Raw genomic sequence first — 19,822 nt, forward strand, 5'->3', positions numbered from 1 at the left:
CGGCACGGTGATTTATACGGCGGTGATGATGGAAGCGCGCGAAATTGGCGCGCCAGGCGTTGACGCTTGATGAAGTCGGCACGGTGATTTATACGGCGGTGATGATCTTCTGGCGCTGCCTATTGCTGCCGATTGCTGGGCGACCGTCCTCGCTGGCGAGCTGGAGAAAAAGGAACGCGTTCGGTGTGAAGTGCTTGCTTATATAGCAGCATAGCGCAGCTTTCGTCAGTGTAGTGAGGTAAGTTGTGTGCGTAGCTTTGGTCAATGCGGTGAGGTGAAGTTTACTACGTGCAGGATAGTTCTAGTATGGTGGAAAGCTCTATGTTGATGTATGGGAGGGTAAATGATGTACCGTATTGAAGTAAATTATTGTAAGGTGGTGAAAGCCACGTTACAATATTTATAAAAACGTTTTTATTATTCAAAACCAGGTAACAAAAATAACTGGGGTGACATTTTGGAGGATGGAACGGATTAATGGTAGTTCAATTGTTTTGTATGGGGAAATTTGCTTCGAGATACGAGTAATTCAAGATACGAGCAAGGTTGCGGAACGAATTAAACTCGTATGTCGAGGTACCACTGTATTTAGAACTCAAGAACGGTTGAATTGATTTGGTTGAAAATTGGTGAGGAGAAAGCTTAGAACCGGGACACGACATAGGCTACTTTTCATCGCTTCGTGGTAAAAGTTAAAACAAATTGCATATAAAAATTATATTTCAAATCACAAGCACGTGTTCAATATTCATGTAAAAATCATTGGAATATTTATTTTACTTATAAAAAACAAAACATCACACAGCTACTGGCAGGGTACAGTAATTTTTTTACACACATATTGTAATATTAACATGCTAAAGTGAAAAAGACGAATAAACAAATTTTCAAGAAGAAGAAAAAAGCGTAATTTCGAGGGAAAATTTGGATTTTGAAAAGGTAAGATCTTTCGTCTGTAATTTTTAAGCTAATTTCTTTTATTTTATACATAAAATGGCGAAGCAAACCCTTACGAAGAAATTTAGGCATCATGAAATGTTATTTCAGTCATTTAAATGCCTAAATGATCACCAGAAAATGCCCCACCCAACATTGACCTCATTAAGTTTCCTTCCCATTGTCCTCAAGGAGAAAAGGTTTTGTCTGCTCAAAATGTGCTTAGATTTCGTAAAAATTCACATTTTGTGCCAATAATGTAGCACGATTATGATCCAACAATTTAATTTTTACTTTCCAGAAATACTCTCAATTAATAACTCTCTTGTTCGAGAACATAAGTGCAGGTATTGTCAGTCATTCAACTATTATTTATGTTAGATGTTGCGTTAGGTTTGTAATGAGCCTCTATGGGTCGTTCGCCTTTAATTTAGCAAAGTAGCCGCAAAGCAAATCACACTGAGGTTTTCTGTTGTGATATTAAAAGCATAAAATGCATTCGGCGATTGTTACGATGAAATTATTCAACAAGGAAGTTCTTTTAAATTTTGTGAGCGGAAACAAATTTGTAGTTCCAAATCATTCAGAATGTTAGAAAAGGTCTTTGGCGGTAACTGTTTGTCGGGAGCAAGTATTTTTGATTGGTACAAATTATTCAGAAAGGGTCGAGAAGGCGTTGATGACGAACCAGGACGGCCATCAACATTAATTGATGACCAACAGGTCAATAAAATAAATTAATTGGTGCTTGAAAATCGACGGACAGAGATCTTACTGGCACAGTTGGAATATGGGAAAGATCAGTGAAAACCATTTTGAAAGATCATTTGGGATTAAGAGAAGTGAAAGCACTCAATTTTTTCGAAAAACAGCGTCACGTCTGTAAAACAATGCTTTTCATGAAACGTATTATATTACTGGTGATAAGTCTCGGATCTATGAAACAGACGATCAATCAGCCGAATATCGTGGTAAAAATGAGTCGAAGCTGAAAAAACTACGTCAAAGCAGGTAAAAATCAAGGTTATGTTGACAGTTTTTTTCGATTATCGAAGCTTGGTGCACTCCGAACTCTTTCCGACCGGCCAAACTATCAACAAGGAATACTATTTGAGTATTATGGATCGTTTGCGCGAAGCAATTCGTAAAAAGAGTCTGGAATTATGGGCCGACAACTCTTGGTTTTTGCACCACAATAATACACTGTCGCATAGAGCATTGATTCTTCGTGAGTTTTTCGCCAAATTTTCAACCGTCGCCTGATTTAGTTCCGTTTGACTTCTGGCTATTCAGCAAACTAAAACGACCGCTCCGGAAAAGCCGTTTTGAGCCAATTGAAGACATTAAACGTAAATCGATACTCGACTTGAAGGCTATTGCCTTTAACAACTGTTTCGAGGATTAGAAAAAACATTGGCAGTAGTGTAAGTCTTACTATTTTTTGCTCATAGTAGTTTACGTGAAAATTACTGTACTCTTGCAATAGCAATGTGTTGTTATTATTATTATTAGTTTTTATTGAAGTAATGAAATATTTAAATGATTCTTACGTGAATTTTGAACACAACTTATGATTTCAAATATAATTTTTGTATCTATGAATTGTATAGTCTTCAAACACACATATATACAAATTATTCTAAGCTATGTACCTCTTCATCAACTTTCAGCAAAATCGGTTTAGCGATTTTTGAGTTGTAAGTAGTGTAACTAACACGACTTTCTTTTATATCATATACTAGCTGTTACCCTGTGCATTTCGCTACACCTAAATCGATTAAAACTCTTAAGGGTTGGAATCATGGGAATGCGTGGTAAGAGTACAACTTCACCTGCTGCCTTGCCATTTAGTATTGTTGCTTCAATCAAATTTGTCCAAAATTTTTTGACTGAAAGTCTTGTGCCATTACACAAAGTCGGTGGCTACAAATTTCGTAGAAGTATAATGGGTGAACCGACTTTCAGGACCAAACGATGCGGTGGCAGACCGGGGGGATCCAAAGAATTCAAGAATTCATTTGGATAATTGACTACTTCATCTTGATTTAAAACAATATCAATCGATGTACATATACATATGTTGTAGCTTCTCCTGGCAGTTTTTCTTGAATGGCAAAATTGATTTCGTTGACGTGTACATTTTTCGGTGCCAATATTGCGCGTTTACTTAAATAATCGTGGCGTTGATAGTGTTGAACAATATTCGGAAATACACTTTCAATCAATTCTTTTTCGATTGTAAATGAGTACAAAAGTTGTTCGGCAATGTGATCAAACCGGTATCATCGATTGGTATTTTGCCTTCGCCAATGTCCAACAACTGCTTCGAAAACGCCGCTGCGGATCGATCATTTTGCAATTGGACTCGCATGTTGATGGAGTCAGCCTTTGAACATTTCTCCACAAAACTGACGATTTTAAACATACGTTTATTTCGTCGGCAGGAGTTGATCGACGAATGACTGACAAAGTTTGCCGAAAATCGCCGGATAATAAGATTAATGCTCCGCCAAAAATTTGTTACTTTTGGCGTAAATCTTGCATTGTTCTATTGAATGCTTCTAATGACTTTTTGTTAGCCATTGGGCACTCATCCCATAGAACTATTCCAGCTCCTCGCAAAACTTTTGCCATTGTTGAATTCCTCGATATGTTACACGTTGCTGTTTCAACGACTAACGACTTCTATGTTCAACGGTAATTTCAACGCAGAATGTGCAGTTCGGCCGCCATCAAGTAGAGTAGCAGCGATGTCTGACGAAGCAATTGCCAGCGCAATTTTCTGCTTCTGCTTTTCAAGAATCAAAGAGATCAGAAACGTTTTCCCTGTACCACCGGGCGCATCAAGAAAGTAGAATCCACCGGCGTTATTGTCAACCGCTCGTATAATCTTATCATAAGCATTTTTCTGCTGAATATTCAATTTGGTAATGTTAGCTTGTATGAAAGCACGCAATTCATTGCAATCGTATTGTTGTTCACGTTGAAGCTCATGGCCAATGACTGGGCGCAGTAATGCCAAGTTGCGCTAATGCCTTATTCGCAATTGTATGGCACAGATCTTCAACCAATGTCAAAGCAGAATTATACATTTGTAATGTATATAGCAAGTCTGCGTCCGATGCTCGATTACGCGCCAAAATTAATAAGCCCTCGGTCATGCAGTCTTTGTACTTATTCCGCAGTTATTGCGGATTTGACGGAAGGCATGTAGATATTATTATGGCGAATAGTACGCGTATTTCTTTTGGATGAGATGGGAGTGATGCTTCATGAAGTGCGGTGTCCCAATGCATATCATCTTCTAACAAATGCAATCGCTGACATGCTTCACGATACGTTGCACACAACTGACCGTCAACAGTTTTCATATCATCAAATGATCTTGGTCCGCGCACGTTGACTAATAGCAGACGCAAATAAAAACATTCGGCGTTGTTCGGATGGATGGTGTAAATGCGTCTTATGGCATCGGTTTTACGGGCATTTGGATAACCGTCAACACGCTCCCCTTGCTTTCGTCGATGAAATGTTTTCGATGATGGATTCCAAGTGAAATATTGTGGTATTTCGGAATATAGCAATGTTCTTGCAAATTCATCGTTTTCAGACAACTCGAAAAAGGTAATTAGTGTTGTCCCCGGTGGTCGTGCTAGAGTATTCATATTTGAAGTACATAAATAAAAATGGAAAAATTAACCTAAAACTACATCTTAAACTATGTATTTTACCCACACACGCATATGCAATAAGACCCACCAACAGTGTATTTGCGAACCGCATGGAAGCACTTACGAAACAATAACAATACTAACTTGCTTTGTGTGTGTTGCACGGTCAGCAGAAAGCACAAAATCGGTTCGAATAAATGTAGCAAATCGATGGAATTAAATCTGGAAAAAACACACAATGTTGAAACACTTTTTTTTACACACACCGCGCATTTTAAAGCGACAATCGAACCGCATGGCATCACATATGAAACAACAACAATACTCACTTTCTGTGTTGTACGCAGAATGTTAATCACGTTGAAATCTGAGAAAAATACACACAATGTTGAAACATTTTTTTTGATACACTCAGTGCATTCGGAACACTTACGTTCTGTATGTCTTGTTAGCTTGACAGTCATCCATAGAAAGAACGAATGACAGGCAAAAACAATCAACATGCGATGTCAATGTTTTTTATTAATTGTAAACATCCGCCAGTTGTTTCGTTTTTTGTTTTTTTTTTTCTTTGCATAACGTGCAATGATACACACATTAAATTTCTTATGTGCACCCTCCAAACAGACCCCAATCACCCCTGAAAATTTCATTGAAATCGGGCAAGCCGTCTAGGAGGAGTATGCGAACAGGAAGTTTTGCCACTTAATTTTATATACATATATAGATGGTACAAAGATATTAAAAAAATTTACACCTTTTTGTAAACTTTCTTCAGAATTATTATTATTTCTTTTTTGATTTAAAATATAAAAGTAGTAATTTGTTTTTAAATATTTGTTCTTATAATAATTCCAGACTTTAATAATTGTAATTATAATATTAAAAGAGGCATGTAAAAAAATTCAGGTCGGTCTTTCAAAAACTAAGGGAGTATTTTGCGTGCATACAGACAGACAGACGGACTCAGCTCATCATGCTGATCATTTATATACACATTTTATAAGATCTCAGATGCTTCTCTAATATAGTTTTGATATTGATCCACGATTAATATAATGCTTTTCACTCTTTACTTTCGACGTACAGCTTTTATTTTGATCACAAAGTACTACATTATACATCACTCTAGTTTGGATACGCCAGCTGCATTAAATGCTGAATTTGGTGTTTGGTGAGCTTGATTGGTTTAGAACATGATTTCCCGTCAAATTGGTTAAATTTTAATGCTTGCTTTTTAAATTTAAAACATTCAGACGAAAAATAAAAAATTAAATAAATAAATAAAGATAAATATACAGTAGAATCGCGAAAAAGTTAACCAAAATGTCCCAAAATTGTTTTACTATTCCGAAATATTTACTTTTCCAAAGGGTTTTCAAATTTGAAAAAACTCGGAATTAAGCATAATTTTGGTGATATAATACGTTAAATTTATTTACAGAACTCTCTTTTACTTGTAACAAAACAGAAACTTAGACTTAGTTTTTCACATTATACATACACATGTACATATTAATTTGTATGGGCTGGTTTAAAGAAGCGGTCGAGACTTATTTGTTTCTTTTCTTTTGTGTAATAGCTTCTGACAATTTTCGTAAGCATATTAATAGGATGTGATATCTGATTCGCATCTTGTTTTCATACCACTTTATCAAGGTATTCATGCATTCAACTGCTTTCGAAAAACTCACTTTCTGTTGTTGCATATTCTCCTCGATAACTGGTTCTTCAACTTCATTGTCAGACACTTCGAAATCTGCGTCATCTTCCTTATTTTGATCGTCGTTCCCACCTACCTTGCACGCTTCATTGCGCGAAATATCAGTTGTGAGTTCAAAGTGGTAAAGTGAGGATATCGCGTAAATTATTTAAAAATGACTTCAATTCGAAAACGGCTTTGCTTGGGAGACAAATTAAAAATAATTGACGACAATAAAAAGGGAAAACCGTGAAAGAAATCTCTTTGATGTATGGTATTCCAAAATCGAGTGTTTGCACAATTTTAAAAAATTTCCGGAAAGTGATAAGAAGTGTTAAAGGTACACATGCTGGCACATTGAGACGACAATCGTTAAAGAAAGGCGAATATCATAGGATGGAAAAGGCTTTATATAAGTGGTTTGTCTCCCAGCGTGAAAAGCACGTACCTATTAACAGCAATATTTTAAAAGCCAAAGTTGTGCAAATCCATAATACAAAATATCCCAATGAAAATTTTAAGGCAAGTAATGGTTGGTTTTGTAAATTTAAAAAAACGGTTTGGGATCCGAATTTTAAAAGAATCTGGCGAAAAACTGTCCTCCCAATCTGATTTAGTGGCACCGTTCAAAGAAAAATTAAATGAAATTATTGTAAAAAATGACTTCAAGACTTAGATGCAGTTTTCAACGCTGATGAAACTGGACTTTACTGGAAGATGTTGCCGAACCAAACTCTAGGTTACGCTAATGAAGACAGAGCACCTGGCCGAAAGATATCCAAAGAACGAGTTACAATTCTTGCCTGCTCAAATGCAACGGGAACAATGAAATTAAAGCCTCTTGTAATAGGAAAATCAAAAAACCCTCGTTCCTTTAAAAACAAAACACTTGCGCACTCAAAATCCGCGTGGATGAATATCGAAATTTTTAAAAACTAGTTTTTTTAGTAAATTCGTGCTTCAGGTTTGTATATTACAACAATTTTAACTTCAATACTCCTTAATAATACTTTTAATTATAGGTTGAAGATTTTCTTGAAAGTCGAAATCTACCAAAGCGAGCAATATTACTCCTGGATAACGCTCCTATTCATCCACCAGAAGAAGATTTGGTGACTCCAGATGGAAAAATATGGACAGTGTTTATGCCACCGAATGTAACGGCTTTAATTCAACCGATGGACCAAAACGCGATTCGCCTCACCAAATTATTTTACCGAAATTCTTTACTGAGCAGTGTAGTGCAAAAAGAAAATATAAACACAGTGTTAAAGGACCTCACCCTTTTCAATGCAGGTCAACTTATTGCTGCAGCTTGGGAAAAAGTTTCAGGGGTTGTTCTTCAGAAGTGTTGGAAAAACATTTCAATTAATAAAACCATACCTGACGATGAAGATGATGAGGACAATATACCTCTAGCAGATTTGTGATTTAGAGAAGACCTTTCTGTTATGGAGAGCACACTTTTTCTTATCCATACAATGTTTCCCCAGGTGCGGTTTAACTTATGCATTTGTAGAAATAATTTAAATTAATATTCAAATAAAATTTTAGACAAACTTCAACACAGATGATTTAGAAGCATGGAATAGTGTAGACAATGTACTTGTAGAAGAGAACCCGAGTGCTGAAAATGAACTAGCTATAGAAATTTCAGAAGTGGAGGAAGGTGGTACCGCTGCAGTCGTAGCTGTGCCGCCAATAAAGCATACTGATGCCATCGACTGCTTTGGGAAGTGTATCAAATGGTCTGAAGAAAACAACGTGGAACAGGAAAAAATATTTTTATTGAAAAGCCTACATCAAAAGGCACAGGATTTCAAAATTTCTCGCCCACAAAAGCAAATGAGCATAACGAATTTCTTTTCAGTTGAATAATGCTCATATTTTTGTTATAAAATTCAACTTTTATTAATTATACTCTCGCAACAAAGTTCCTAAGGAGAGTATTATAGTTTTGTTCACATAACGGTTGCTTGTAAGTCCTAAAACTAAAAGAGTCAGATATAGGGTTATATATACCAAAGTGATCAGTGTGACGAGTAGAGTTGAAATCCGGATGTCTGTCTGTCCGTCTGTCCGTCCGTCCGTCCGTGCAAGCTGTAACTTGAGTAAAAATTGAGATATCATGATGAAACTTGGTACACGTATTTCTTGGCTCCATAAGAAGGTTAAGTTCGAAGATGGGCCAAATCAGCCCACTGCCACGCCCACAAAATGGCGGAAACCGAAAACCTATAAAGTGTCATAACTAAGCCATAAATAAAGATATTAAAGTGAAATTTGGCACAAAGGATCGCATTAGGGAGGGTCATATTTGGACGTAATTTTTTTGGAAAAGTGGGCGTGGCCCCGCCCCTCACTAAGTTTTTTGTACATATCTCGGAAATTACTATAGCTATGTCAACCAAACTCTATAGAGTCATTTCCTTCAAGCATTTCCATATACATACAGTTCAAAAATGGAAGAAATCGGATAATAACCACGCCCACCTCCCATACAAAGGTTATGTTGAAAATCACTAAAAGTGCGTTAACCGACTAACAAAAAATGTCAGAAACACTAAATTTTACGGAAGAAATGGCAGAAGGAAGCTGCACCCAGGCTTTTTTTAAAATTGAAAATGGGCGAGGCGTCGCCGACTTATGGACCAAAAACCATATCTCAGGAACTACTCTACCGATTTCAATGAAATTCGGTATATAATATATTCTTAACACCCTGATGTACGAAATATGGGTGAAATCGGTTTACAACCACGCCTTCTTCCAATATAACGCTATTTTGAATTCCTTCTCATGCCTTCTCTGTATAATATATACATTAGGAACCAATGATGATAGCGGAATAAAACTTTACACAAATACGGTATTTGAAATATATGTAAATGACGGATTATCAAATCTCGATAATACCGAACTTAACCTTTCCTTACTTGTTTTATTGTATGCATTTTCCATTGTATATGTATTTATTTCAACCAATGCTTATGAATTCATGAATAAATAGTTATTTTTAAACATATATGTACCAATATTAATTTAGTTTTCGTTTCCGATATAACGAATATTTCAGTTTAACGAACGGTCCCAAAATTATATCATTCGTTTTATTCGAGTACCACTGTATGTGAACCAACAACCATTAACCAAAACTAACGGTACGTGGACCCTTTAAATCGGTCGACTTAGCCGAAGATTTAACTTTTTCGCGAGTTAACTTTTGCGCGATTGTACTGTACTTATTCTTTTGCACTGTTATTTCGAATAATTCGGGCTGTATTTTTATTAAATTTTGTAAGGAAATTTTAAACCATCGAGAGCTTATTTAATGTGGTTTTTATACACTTGGGGCCAAGTGGTAATTTAGTGAGCGCCTATGACATTATTCCCAGAAGTCAGCTTATATTTTACTCAGAATGTAATAATACGAACTTTTTTAGTTCGTAACCTGTGAATAATAATCAAATTCGTTGCTTTAATCGAAAAAAGGTCAATACCACTTACTATAGCAGTGTATATAGCAATTTGGTATATACATATATATTGAAGTGGAAATTAACAATCCTATTGTGGAAGGCTAGTGGTTTATAGTGGTCATAATTATTGTTTAGTATACTGAAAGAGGAAGGCTACAGAAATCGGTCTACTGAAAACGACGGACGACGATAACAATCTTCAGCTCATATTTTAGGTAATCGTTTGGAAAGTATACAAAAAATAATGGCCTTCATTAGAATTGACAGATTCATAAATAAGTTAAAATTTGTAATTTTTTTTGCTAGTAGTCTATTTTAAAAGAGTAAAAACATATAATTAAATAAGGTTTCGATTTGACTTGAGAGAAGTTTGAAAAAAACAATAGTTTTAAATATAAAGTTTGTTTTTGTTGATCCAGTTCTAACCCAAACATCTTGCGGTTACCATCATTTTAATAAAAAAAATGTTATCGGAATAATTCTTAAATTAACAAAATGGCGGCAATAGACCTTAAGTCGCGGTGCAATCCTCAAGGCAATTTCTATACTATACTAGCCCACTACAATATGATAAGCAGGGCAACTCAAAAATTGCACTAAAAACTTCATTTTTGGCGCAATAAAATTGCTCCAAAAATTTCGTTTTTTGCACTTAAAATTGCACTTTAAAAAAACCTCACAAAATTGTTTTATGTAAATTTTGTTTCTATAACATGTATATAAAAGAGACAAAAAACTTAAAAGAGTACGTATTCATAGTACCAAAGGTTTCTCTTGTTGTAAAAAAGAAAAATAAACTTAAACAAGTACTTATTCATAGTAGCACAGATTTTTCTTGTGAATTTAAAAATGAAATAGAAATATTTTAATTTTTTGACTTATTGTTTGAATAAATCACAAGCATTTGCATTAAATTACTTAATAAAAAACTTTGCCGATTGTCGCGAAAAATAGATTTATACATCGAAAACGACCTTTCTTTTTCAACTGAAGTCAGGTGTGCGAATCTAAAAGCGCAAATGTCTGCAATGTCGTAATTTAACGTAGCACCAATCTTCTCTCCAGAAATTTGATTTGATATTTCTTTTATTACTGGAAAACCTTTGTTTTTTGTTAAAATCGAATTAAATTTTCGTACTATAATATCGTTACCACTTTGTTGAAGTAATTCTTTGGCCTCCAATATTACTCTAAGACTCTATTACTTGAGATAGAAATTAATTTGAGGCGGACGTCATCATCGTTTAGAATATCAATGGCAATTTGTATAAATTTTGATTTAGTTTTATCGAGCAACAAAAGTATGCTTTTAATTTTTTCGAAATTTTTCGCATAATAAAAAGCTTCCTCCAGCCAAGTACCCCATCGAGTCATAATAGGCTGTGGAAGCAATTCGAGCTCTGGCTCAGTGGCTTTGAAAATATGTACTATTTTTGGCGCCTTAACAAAATTTTTCTTTTGGACTGCTCTCGCGAATCTTTTCGCATACTCTGTGGAGGCCATGAATGAGACACGTCATCTTTGGATAGATAATCTTCAAAGCAGTCGCGGCTTTCACCATATACGGCGCAGCGTCTGTGAGAAATAAAAGAATACGAGTTTTGTCAAATTTTGGGTCCAACAATTTAATTGCATCGTCAAAACATCTAGCAATAGCAGCGTGATCGGGTTTCTTTAACTCTGCTACATGCACCGAAAAATGTTTTTTGGCCTCTTCAGGATCCGTATCCAATATGCCACAGACGACGTTAGCAATGTATCTCCCAGACGAGTCGGTTGTCTCGTCAATCGATGTCCACAAATATTTGAATGCAAATGCAAATATCTTATGGTTTCAAGAGTTTCGTTGTAAATTTCACCAACTATTCTGCGCATGGAGGTTTCAGAAGGAATAGTTAAATCTACATATTTTCAAAAAAAACTTTTTAGGTTTTCATTCATTAATTTATAAAGTGGAATGTTCGATGCAACTAATGCTTTGCATAAATCTTGCGCGAACTGATGTTGATTGGAACTTGTGGTTTGAGTTAATAATGGCTGCGTACTTGTTGATGATTTTTTTTCCGCTTCACTATGTGCCAAACTTGCAACATGCGATTGCAAAGAGTATAATCTTTCTGACAACACAGACTTGTTGCAAGCTTTGCAAAACAATACGACGCCATCAGTTTTAAAAATAGGATATTTCGCGACATAAGAAGCTAATTTGTCCGTTTTTCGCTGTTTTGCTTTCGGCATTATCTAAATTATAGAATAAAATAAATAAATCACTTTGTTTAATTGAAATTGAATAAATTTACCTCACTCGATTCTGCAACTAAAAATTAGCTACATGCCCGGCCACGCTATATAACTTTAGATATGGTAAACTTCAAAACATCTGTTCACAGAGATGTGACATATGATAATTTGTGTATCGATAATTTGTCAAATGTAATCGAAATTATGAAAATGGCTACTTGAAATTGCATTTTTGCATAAAATTGCATTTATTGTTCAATTTGCTTCAAAAAATTGTAGTTATGTGCAAAATTGACACTAAAAAGTCACTTTTGCAAAATATTGCATTTATTGCTAAAATTGCAAAAAATTGCAACAACAAGTTTAGTTTAAATTAAAGAGAAATTTACAAAACGTATTTCTAATTAACCGGCATTAGAATTGCGATCACGAGAAACAACTTGCAAATGCAATTTTTGGGTTGCCCTAATTATAAGTAATCGCGTGTTGTATAACTTAACTTACTATATATGTTCATTAGGGTGTTTTTTTTAGCCCTTAATATTAACATTAAGAACTGGGAAATTTTCCATAGAAAATATACTACAATCGTATTCCATATTTCTCACAATTGTTCACTCTGCAAAAGTGCTCAGTGCAACAAAGTCGTAACTCACATCGGCGAGGTAGTACGGGGCTCTAAACCTGATTTTTCCATGAAATTCGCATTTCTTTGTATTTATCGCGTAACTGACAAGAGCTATAGAAAAAATTTAAATGACAAATTTGTAGGAAATTTTATTTGCTATAAAAAAATCCGAGGCAAAAATCGCGATCATTAATACTTCTCGAGATATTCAGCTGTATGCAATTTTCATAAGTTTTTTAATACATACCATCTAAAAAAATTCTAATTCTTAAGAAAATTTGGATTTATTTATATATATCGGATATAAATTTAGTTCATTTTCGTAAGTTATTTAATAACATTTTTAAACAGACAAGTTCTCTCTTTTCAAACCGCCGAATATTTAGTGGCAACACCGTTATAATCTCTCGCCACTTTTTGTATACTCGCCCATACTCGTGGTGTAATGCTATTTAATAAAGTTCGTATAAATTCACATTTTACTAGGCTCGTTTGCCATAACACGTTGTATATACTCGTATGTATACTTGTTATCCTTCTCAAAGCATTTAACGCGTATTAACCGATTTGCTGCTGCGACGCCAACTATGTAATTGTGCGATGAGAAGCATTTTATTCTTTCAAATTGAAATATTAAGATTTTGTAGACATTTTTTGTTAAAAGCTTGAAATATGTAATGTTATTGTCAATGATTTGTGAAAATAATGTGTACGTGGGAAATTAATGTAACGTGTGAAAGACTACAACATTGATATGCACAATGCAAAGTACACAATGCAACGACGGTCAACAAAATACAAAGTAACGGTAACATATGAGGAGATAAACTACAGTAAAAGTATTGAAAGAAACAATTTCATTAAATTTATGGTATATGCAGTACTTAACAACAGTTAACCTGCATACTACGGTATATATGTATGTCTATAATAAATATATAAAGGAGCTGATGTATGCTAATATCAATTGCAGTTGATACATTTTTTCACACACGCACTTGTAGTTTTGGGGTTGTTTCGTGGTGGAAAGTAAACGTTTAGTGTATGATATCGTGGTTTATAATTTTATTACCAACTGAAAAGTATGTCCTGTTTGGTATACGAATGCATCAAGTGTGTTTCAGAAGCGTACGTTCTTAGTTTAATAGTAAATTGTATTTGATAAATATTTTTCTAGACAGTATGAATAAATTTTGTGTATGTGTGTGTGGCACAAGAATATATAAGGTAAACTAAAACAGCTTGGATGTTGAGTGGTGGTTGTACTGAAACATACCAACAGGCGCAGGAGCAAAAGCAGTAACCGTCAAATAAATGCAAAACATCAAAAACTTCCAAATTGAATTGTTTTGTTGATTACGATTCACTGCATCATATTACATATGTATATGCATGAAATCTTAAGCTATAAATATATCTAGGTAATTAACAAGTTTCAAATTTTGTTCCAATATAGTACTTTATATTTTATAAAATCCTTTTACTGATATACATAGTTATAAAGCCGTGTTCATTCCCATTACGTACACCCGCTTGTCGTGAGAATGGAACTCATCTAAAGTGTAGTATTTATGAAAACTTAAAATACTTGTGAATAATATATATTTTTAAGATTTTTTGATGAAAGTATTTAAAGGTGATAATTTTAAAGTAATTTGTAAAATATTTGAGTTTTATTTTTCAATAAACCAAAAGAAAATTTTAAACAGTGATGGACTTTAAATAGACAGCGTTAATTATTCTTTCACAAAGAGTTGTTTTGAGGACTTTCATCGGTGATAATGGTATGAAATGTAGTGTAGATATCTTACCAAATTTTGTAATTTATTTCACCCAAGAGTTACTTTGGACATGATGCTTAAAATCATTAACTGAACAGAATTGTATATAGTGAATAATGTTTAATTCGTAAGTTTATTTACTATATATTAAACAAGTTTTTTTTTTACCGATAATTAAAGCATCTTTTCAAAAATTACCAAATGCATTCGATTTAATATATAATATATATACATAACTTAATTAAACGATAACAAAATTTGTAAACTATATTTATAAAAAATATTTAATTCGCGTCGGTTTTTTAACAATTATCAAGGTTTTTAGTGTTGTGATTGTTGTCATGCTAAAAAAGTTAACTTTTTTGGTGCTGTTGTTGCTGTCGTTGTAACGACTATCTAGGCCCTGTTTGGAGGAAAGTAATAAGTTGACTGTCATCGAAATCACTTAACAATAGGCCCAGGAAAAGAGCTGCTTCTGCGGGTTAAGAGGGGAAGGGAGTTAAGAGAGTTGGTTTCATTGGGCATACAAAGAAGCGATTAGTGTCATGCGGGGACTCATTGCATGCAGGACAAAGGTTTTGTATGTCACCGTCTATTCTCGTTAAGGAGTTTAGATAGAGTCACGTTTAAGGCGCAAATTGGAGGTCTTTTTCTGCAATGGGTGGTGTTGGGACTCCACTTACGCCATTCACTAGGAAGGATTTAATGAATGTGTTAATAGCTCCATTATGAATGGCGTTCAGTGCTTGTCAGAAATTGGTTGCGTCCGAAATTTGCTCGGTATAGTTCAACAACGTATTGGAAAAATGTTCACCATATGTTTCAAGCAAGCGACTACAGGTATGGTGTCTACGAAAACACCCGATCAGAAACTATTTTGAGAGGAGTTCATTATGTTCCTCGACAGGAAGAATGCGAGCATCGCTGTTTAAATGATCAACCAGAGACATCAAGAGGAATCTTTAATCGTTCGGAGTGCAGTATTTTGACATGTGTCGTCGAAATTTGGATCATCAACGGAATTGTGTAGGTCCGGTCTGTACCCCTTCGTCCAGTTTGTAAATAAAGTGGTTATGGATTTGATAGGTTAGAGTTTTAGAATCCTTGCAGTGAAGAAAGTTTTAAGAGATAGGCGATAAGCGCATGCCATCAAATCTATTGCCCGACGTCGTTATTGTACAATCAACTGTGCATAAGGTAATAGAAACTCCTTCTGGTGGTTTTGGGAGCTTCGAAATGTAGTAATTAATTTAGATTGTTCACCTCAAAATGATACCGATGATTTTCGACTGCTCACATAGTTCATTGTTCACCGATTCAGTTCGGCCAAGAGCGTAGTTTGTTCGATATTATCAAGTGGTGTATGGTTGACTGTATCAAAAACTTTAGACAAGTCCAACGCTAAGAGGACAGTCCTCTCACAGGGGGGTTTCTGGTTGAGGCCACAAGCTATCCGTGCACTTTACGGAAGCTGTGTTGGTGTTCGACTAAGCTCAGAGGGTGTGTGCAAGTCGTTAGTAGCCAGTTATCAAATATTTTCACAAATGGGGAAAGGAGAGTTATCGGGAACCACTGTTCCGATTTTCCACACATCAGGTATGCGAAGGGTGGTCAGTGACAAATTGTGAACCGTGGTGAGATAATCAGCATATTTATACCGTCAGGACCGATGTGTTTACATGCTTTCGTTTCGTTGTTGGCACTCTAAACCTTCTCGTCGGTGAAAGCAAGTGATGCACAGTCTTTTGGCATTTTGCGCAACCCTCGAGCAACATATTGTTTTACATTGTCCAGCAATATAAATAGTTGGGTAAAGTAGCTCGCGCACTTCTTCGGGTCCGAGGACAGACGGCCGTCGAGTGGTATATCAATACGGTTATCGTCAGGACTCTTAAGATCAGACAGCGATTTTAAAGTAGTACAAAGCTTGCTCACTCCGATGAAGAGATTACATGACTTCAGGTGTTCCACCCATTTCATCCGCTAATGGATTTCAGAAATAGACCTGGCGTAAGAAGCTGCATTCTGGGAAATTTTCCCTTAAGTTCTAACAGCGGAAATGCAGCGAGCAGTAGCAGCACGGACCACCTGTCGTAATTGACGTTCGTCATAAGAATGGTGAAGGTGCTCTGAGTGAAGTATGCGAAGCCGACGCAGTGACCTCAGGCGAGCTGTTAAAATTGCTCGTATTCTGATGGAGCCTTCGTCATAAATAATGTAGAATGTCGAACCGTCTATCTGTTCCGTCCATCCTCATACCATCGTATGACAGGCAAGAATGCCAAAGATCATGGTGCGCGTTAAAGTCGGAAAGTACCAATCGGTTCTCACCATAAACAGCGCATCTATGTTCGGGTATTATCCTGTTGGAAAACAAGTAACTGGGTGGCTGTATAAGTTAAATATTTTGAACTTAAAATTGCCTTAACGGATAGCTACGTCCTGAAATTCTAGGAAATGGTCGATATCGCCATCGATAGGACGATACTGCGACGAGGGGCAACAAATAACACTTCAATCACTGGAACACGTCGGGAAATGACATCAATCAGGACAAGAATTCTGTCCAACTGATATTATGCTTTGACGTATTACGACAGACGGTGGAAGGAGGCACGAGTTGCCCTGTGGCACTCGCACGGAAATCGGAGCATGTCGTAGGTTGGGGGATTGTTCATACTGAGAGTAGAGGTCCTTTGTTGGCCACTAGGCGTATTTTGCAAGCTGTAGAGGCTATTGTGTGCATTGGCAGCATGGGGCCACGTAACGTGTTCGCCACTCTCTATGCATCTTAAGGCATTAACAGGTCTTAAAAAGGCTCTAACCATTGCATGTATTGCATCCAACCGAGGTGGAAATGTTGTTCTAAAAGCGATGATAGTCTTAACTCATTACTTGCCAATCCAAAGGGGGTTCGATGATCGAAATAACAACCTTTGGCTGAATAAAATCCGGGTCAATTCCGCTAACGGTGAAGCGGCTGTTGTGGAAACTGTTGTCGAAAAATTGCTTTCTTTAGTATTCTTTCTACCTGGTGCAGATGCTTCTTCAGGTAGAACGTATAGTTTTTTGGAAAACAATTTCCACAAACCATTAGTAGAGGGCCTGCTTCATTGTATAAATTTCACGTAAGGAGGAGGAAGACGACGACATGGGTTTCGGTCTCTTCGACTAAACAACTACACTGAAGTTGAACTTACTATATGAACGAATACCTCGATTTTAATTTTCATTTTTGTTATAGTTCAAAGCCATGAATTTAGAACTTCATATTACGCTGATAAAACCAAACGAAATAGAACCAACCGCACGAAAAAGTATTTTGAACTGCCTGAATCACATTGAATTCAAAGTCAGTGGAAGCTTAAAAAAAATTGTTTTTGGAGATGTTGTAGAACAGTTAAACGTTAGCTACACGAAACCATTGTTTTTGCAATACTTATATAAGTGTATTACAATTTTTCCACTATGCTCCCGGTGGGCTTCCACTTCGGGGACAACAGGTTTGCTGCGCTGGCCCAAGGTCCCCAACCAAAACGTAAAAAATCGTATCAAAAACTGCAAGATGCTTTTCCTGACTTACCGCCAATAAAAAGTGATGACCCAAAGTATATTGTGATTAAATCCGATGAGAATACTACACCCCTTTGGAAAGTTCCTTGTTTTCGTGTTTACAATGCCTTACTTACCGTGAGCAAAGATATAATCAAAATTAGTGAATTATGCGACGGCAGCCTATTACTGCTAGTGAAAAATAAGCAAGTAGCAGACAAGTTTATAAAAACGAAATGTCTTTTCAACATTGGTGCTGTTAGCGCTAGCTATCATCAACATCTTAATTGTAACAAAGGCACCATTTATGCACCGTTTTTAAACGATGTGCCTGAAAGCGAAATAATAGAAAGACTGAGTTCTTACGAAGTTTCCGCGGTTTATAAGTTCACTCGCAAAGTTGAAGGTATTATAAAGCCTACTGGTGTTATACTAATATCATTCAACAGTTATTCCAATAAAGCCAATATTAATTAAATAAAAAAAGTGATAAAATCTGAAAAGAAAGAATAATTAAATAAAAATCATAATAATATCTGAAATAAAAGAATAATATTATCTGATTATTTAAAATATAAGGCAAACATTTGTTTTCACATATTATATTGGATTGTGCAGGCCGCCTTAAACGCATAAAATACATACTTATGTACATATGTAATTATTTTTGCGTATTATGTTGAACTGCGCAATCCAATTTCAAACAACACACACTTTTTCTCACATACTTACTTAAGAATTTAAATTTGCTGCTTCTGATGATATTGCTGCAGCTGCTAATTCCAATGCTATAAAAACAAATGAAGTAATTATTTGCAAATTATTTAAAAAAATCATTCACTTACCTTCTTGTTGTACGAGCCTCCTTTACGATAGTACGATCACGAATGACATGCGTCTTTCAATCGTTTTTTTATTACCCTTTTTGGGATTTTCTGTTGTCACTATAATGTTTTCTCCTTTGCACTCATTCAAATAACTCAAGAGCTGAAAGAAACTTTTTTTCATCGCATTTAGGTAAACAAAAAATAACCCGAAAATGTGCGTTGGTGTTAGTGTATAGAGAAAAAATGTGTAGTTGTATTGGAATATCTCAAGCGGGTAGCCGTGGTTTGCAGGGAAATATACTGACTTCAACAACACTACTACCAACACTAATGTGCAATCTAATCCACCTAATCACGAAAATCTCTTTCCAACAACAAGCATTTTCAACACTGTGAATAAATACGCTTAGCTTTTACTCTCTTTTGAACTAGTACTCAATTGGTGACACTCAGCTTCAACTGACTGCTCATACGAGTTGATATTCTAGCTTTCTTCTGTTTCCCTTTTCTTTTTTTCCTACATACATCTTATGATTCCAATTTTGCAATGGAATTTAAACGCCTACACTAATAATTACAATGAGCTTCAATTATTAATACAAGACCATGCCCCAGCTATTATACTCTTAAATGAAACTCACATCTCTTTCAACTTGTCGGCTTTTACTCCTAAGCAGTACATTGGCATGTTTCACAATCTTCCACATATTAGAACAGGTAAAAGAGGTATTGCGATTCTCATAAGAAGAGATATTCCACACAAAATTAATGCCATTCAATCCAACTTGCTGGCTATGTCGATCGAAATTATCTTAGTTAAAAAAATCACCATTCTTCTTCTTCTTAATTGGCGTAGACACCGCTTACGCGATTATAGCCGAGTTAACAACAGTGCGCCAGTCGTTTCTTCTTTTCGCTGCGTGGCGCCAATTGGATATTCCAAGCGAAGCCAGGTCCTTCTCCACTTGGTCCTTCCAACGGAGTGGAGGTCTTCCTCTTCCTCTG

General features: G+C 35.7%; 2 protein-coding genes and 1 long non-coding RNA gene across 12 annotated transcripts in view; 2 read left to right on the forward strand and 1 right to left on the reverse strand.

Annotated features, from left to right (window-relative positions):
- The first annotated feature begins 1,826 nt into the window (after positions 1–1,826).
- On the forward strand, positions 1,827–8,263 carry LOC120779803. Its single transcript, XM_040112177.1, has 3 exons — positions 1,827–1,907; positions 7,332–7,466; positions 7,864–8,263. Exons 1-3 carry the CDS (start codon positions 1,827–1,829, stop codon positions 8,185–8,187), a joined length of 540 nt encoding a protein of 179 aa, XP_039968111.1. The 3' UTR covers positions 8,188–8,263.
- A 2,409-nt stretch (positions 8,264–10,672) lies between these two features.
- Positions 10,673–12,736, reverse strand: LOC120779743. The gene is made up of 3 exons (XR_005705746.1): positions 12,534–12,736; positions 12,089–12,168; positions 10,673–12,029 (listed from the first exon to the last, which is right to left on the reverse strand). It is a non-coding gene; the product is annotated as an uncharacterized LOC120779743 (long non-coding RNA).
- A 224-nt stretch (positions 12,737–12,960) lies between these two features.
- LOC120779744 (zwei Ig domain protein zig-8) overlaps positions 12,961–19,822 on the forward strand; it is a 60,346-nt gene continuing 53,484 nt past the window's right edge. For 2 of the 10 annotated variants that reach the window (XM_040112117.1, XM_040112119.1), the window contains exon 1: positions 12,964–13,465. The gene's annotated coding sequence lies outside the window, so the exon portion shown is untranslated. Of the gene's footprint in view, positions 13,497–13,545; positions 13,569–13,656; positions 13,786–13,807; positions 14,079–14,417; positions 14,442–19,822 lie in introns of those variants that run through there. The other 8 variants (XM_040112126.1, XM_040112120.1, XM_040112118.1 and 5 more) reach the window with 8 other exon arrangements.

Source organism: Bactrocera tryoni, unplaced genomic scaffold, assembly GCF_016617805.1.
Source record: "Bactrocera tryoni isolate S06 unplaced genomic scaffold, CSIRO_BtryS06_freeze2 scaffold_11, whole genome shotgun sequence".
Taxonomy (NCBI): Eukaryota; Metazoa; Arthropoda; class Insecta; order Diptera; family Tephritidae; genus Bactrocera; species Bactrocera tryoni.

What these genes read in the sequence shown, in the direction of transcription:
- LOC120779803 (XM_040112177.1), top strand. Translation starts at nt 1,827, where the DNA reads ATGCTTTTCATGAAACGTATTATATTACTGGTGATAAGTCTCGGATCT. An exon ending in TCAATCAGCCGAATATCGTG is followed by an intron (nt 1,908 to 7,331) that starts GTAAAAATGAGT and finishes TTTTAATTATAG; the next exon opens with GTTGAAGATTTTCTTGAAAG. An exon ending in CAGTGTTTATGCCACCGAAT is followed by an intron (nt 7,467 to 7,863) that starts GTAACGGCTTTA and finishes ATAAAATTTTAG; the next exon opens with ACAAACTTCAACACAGATGA.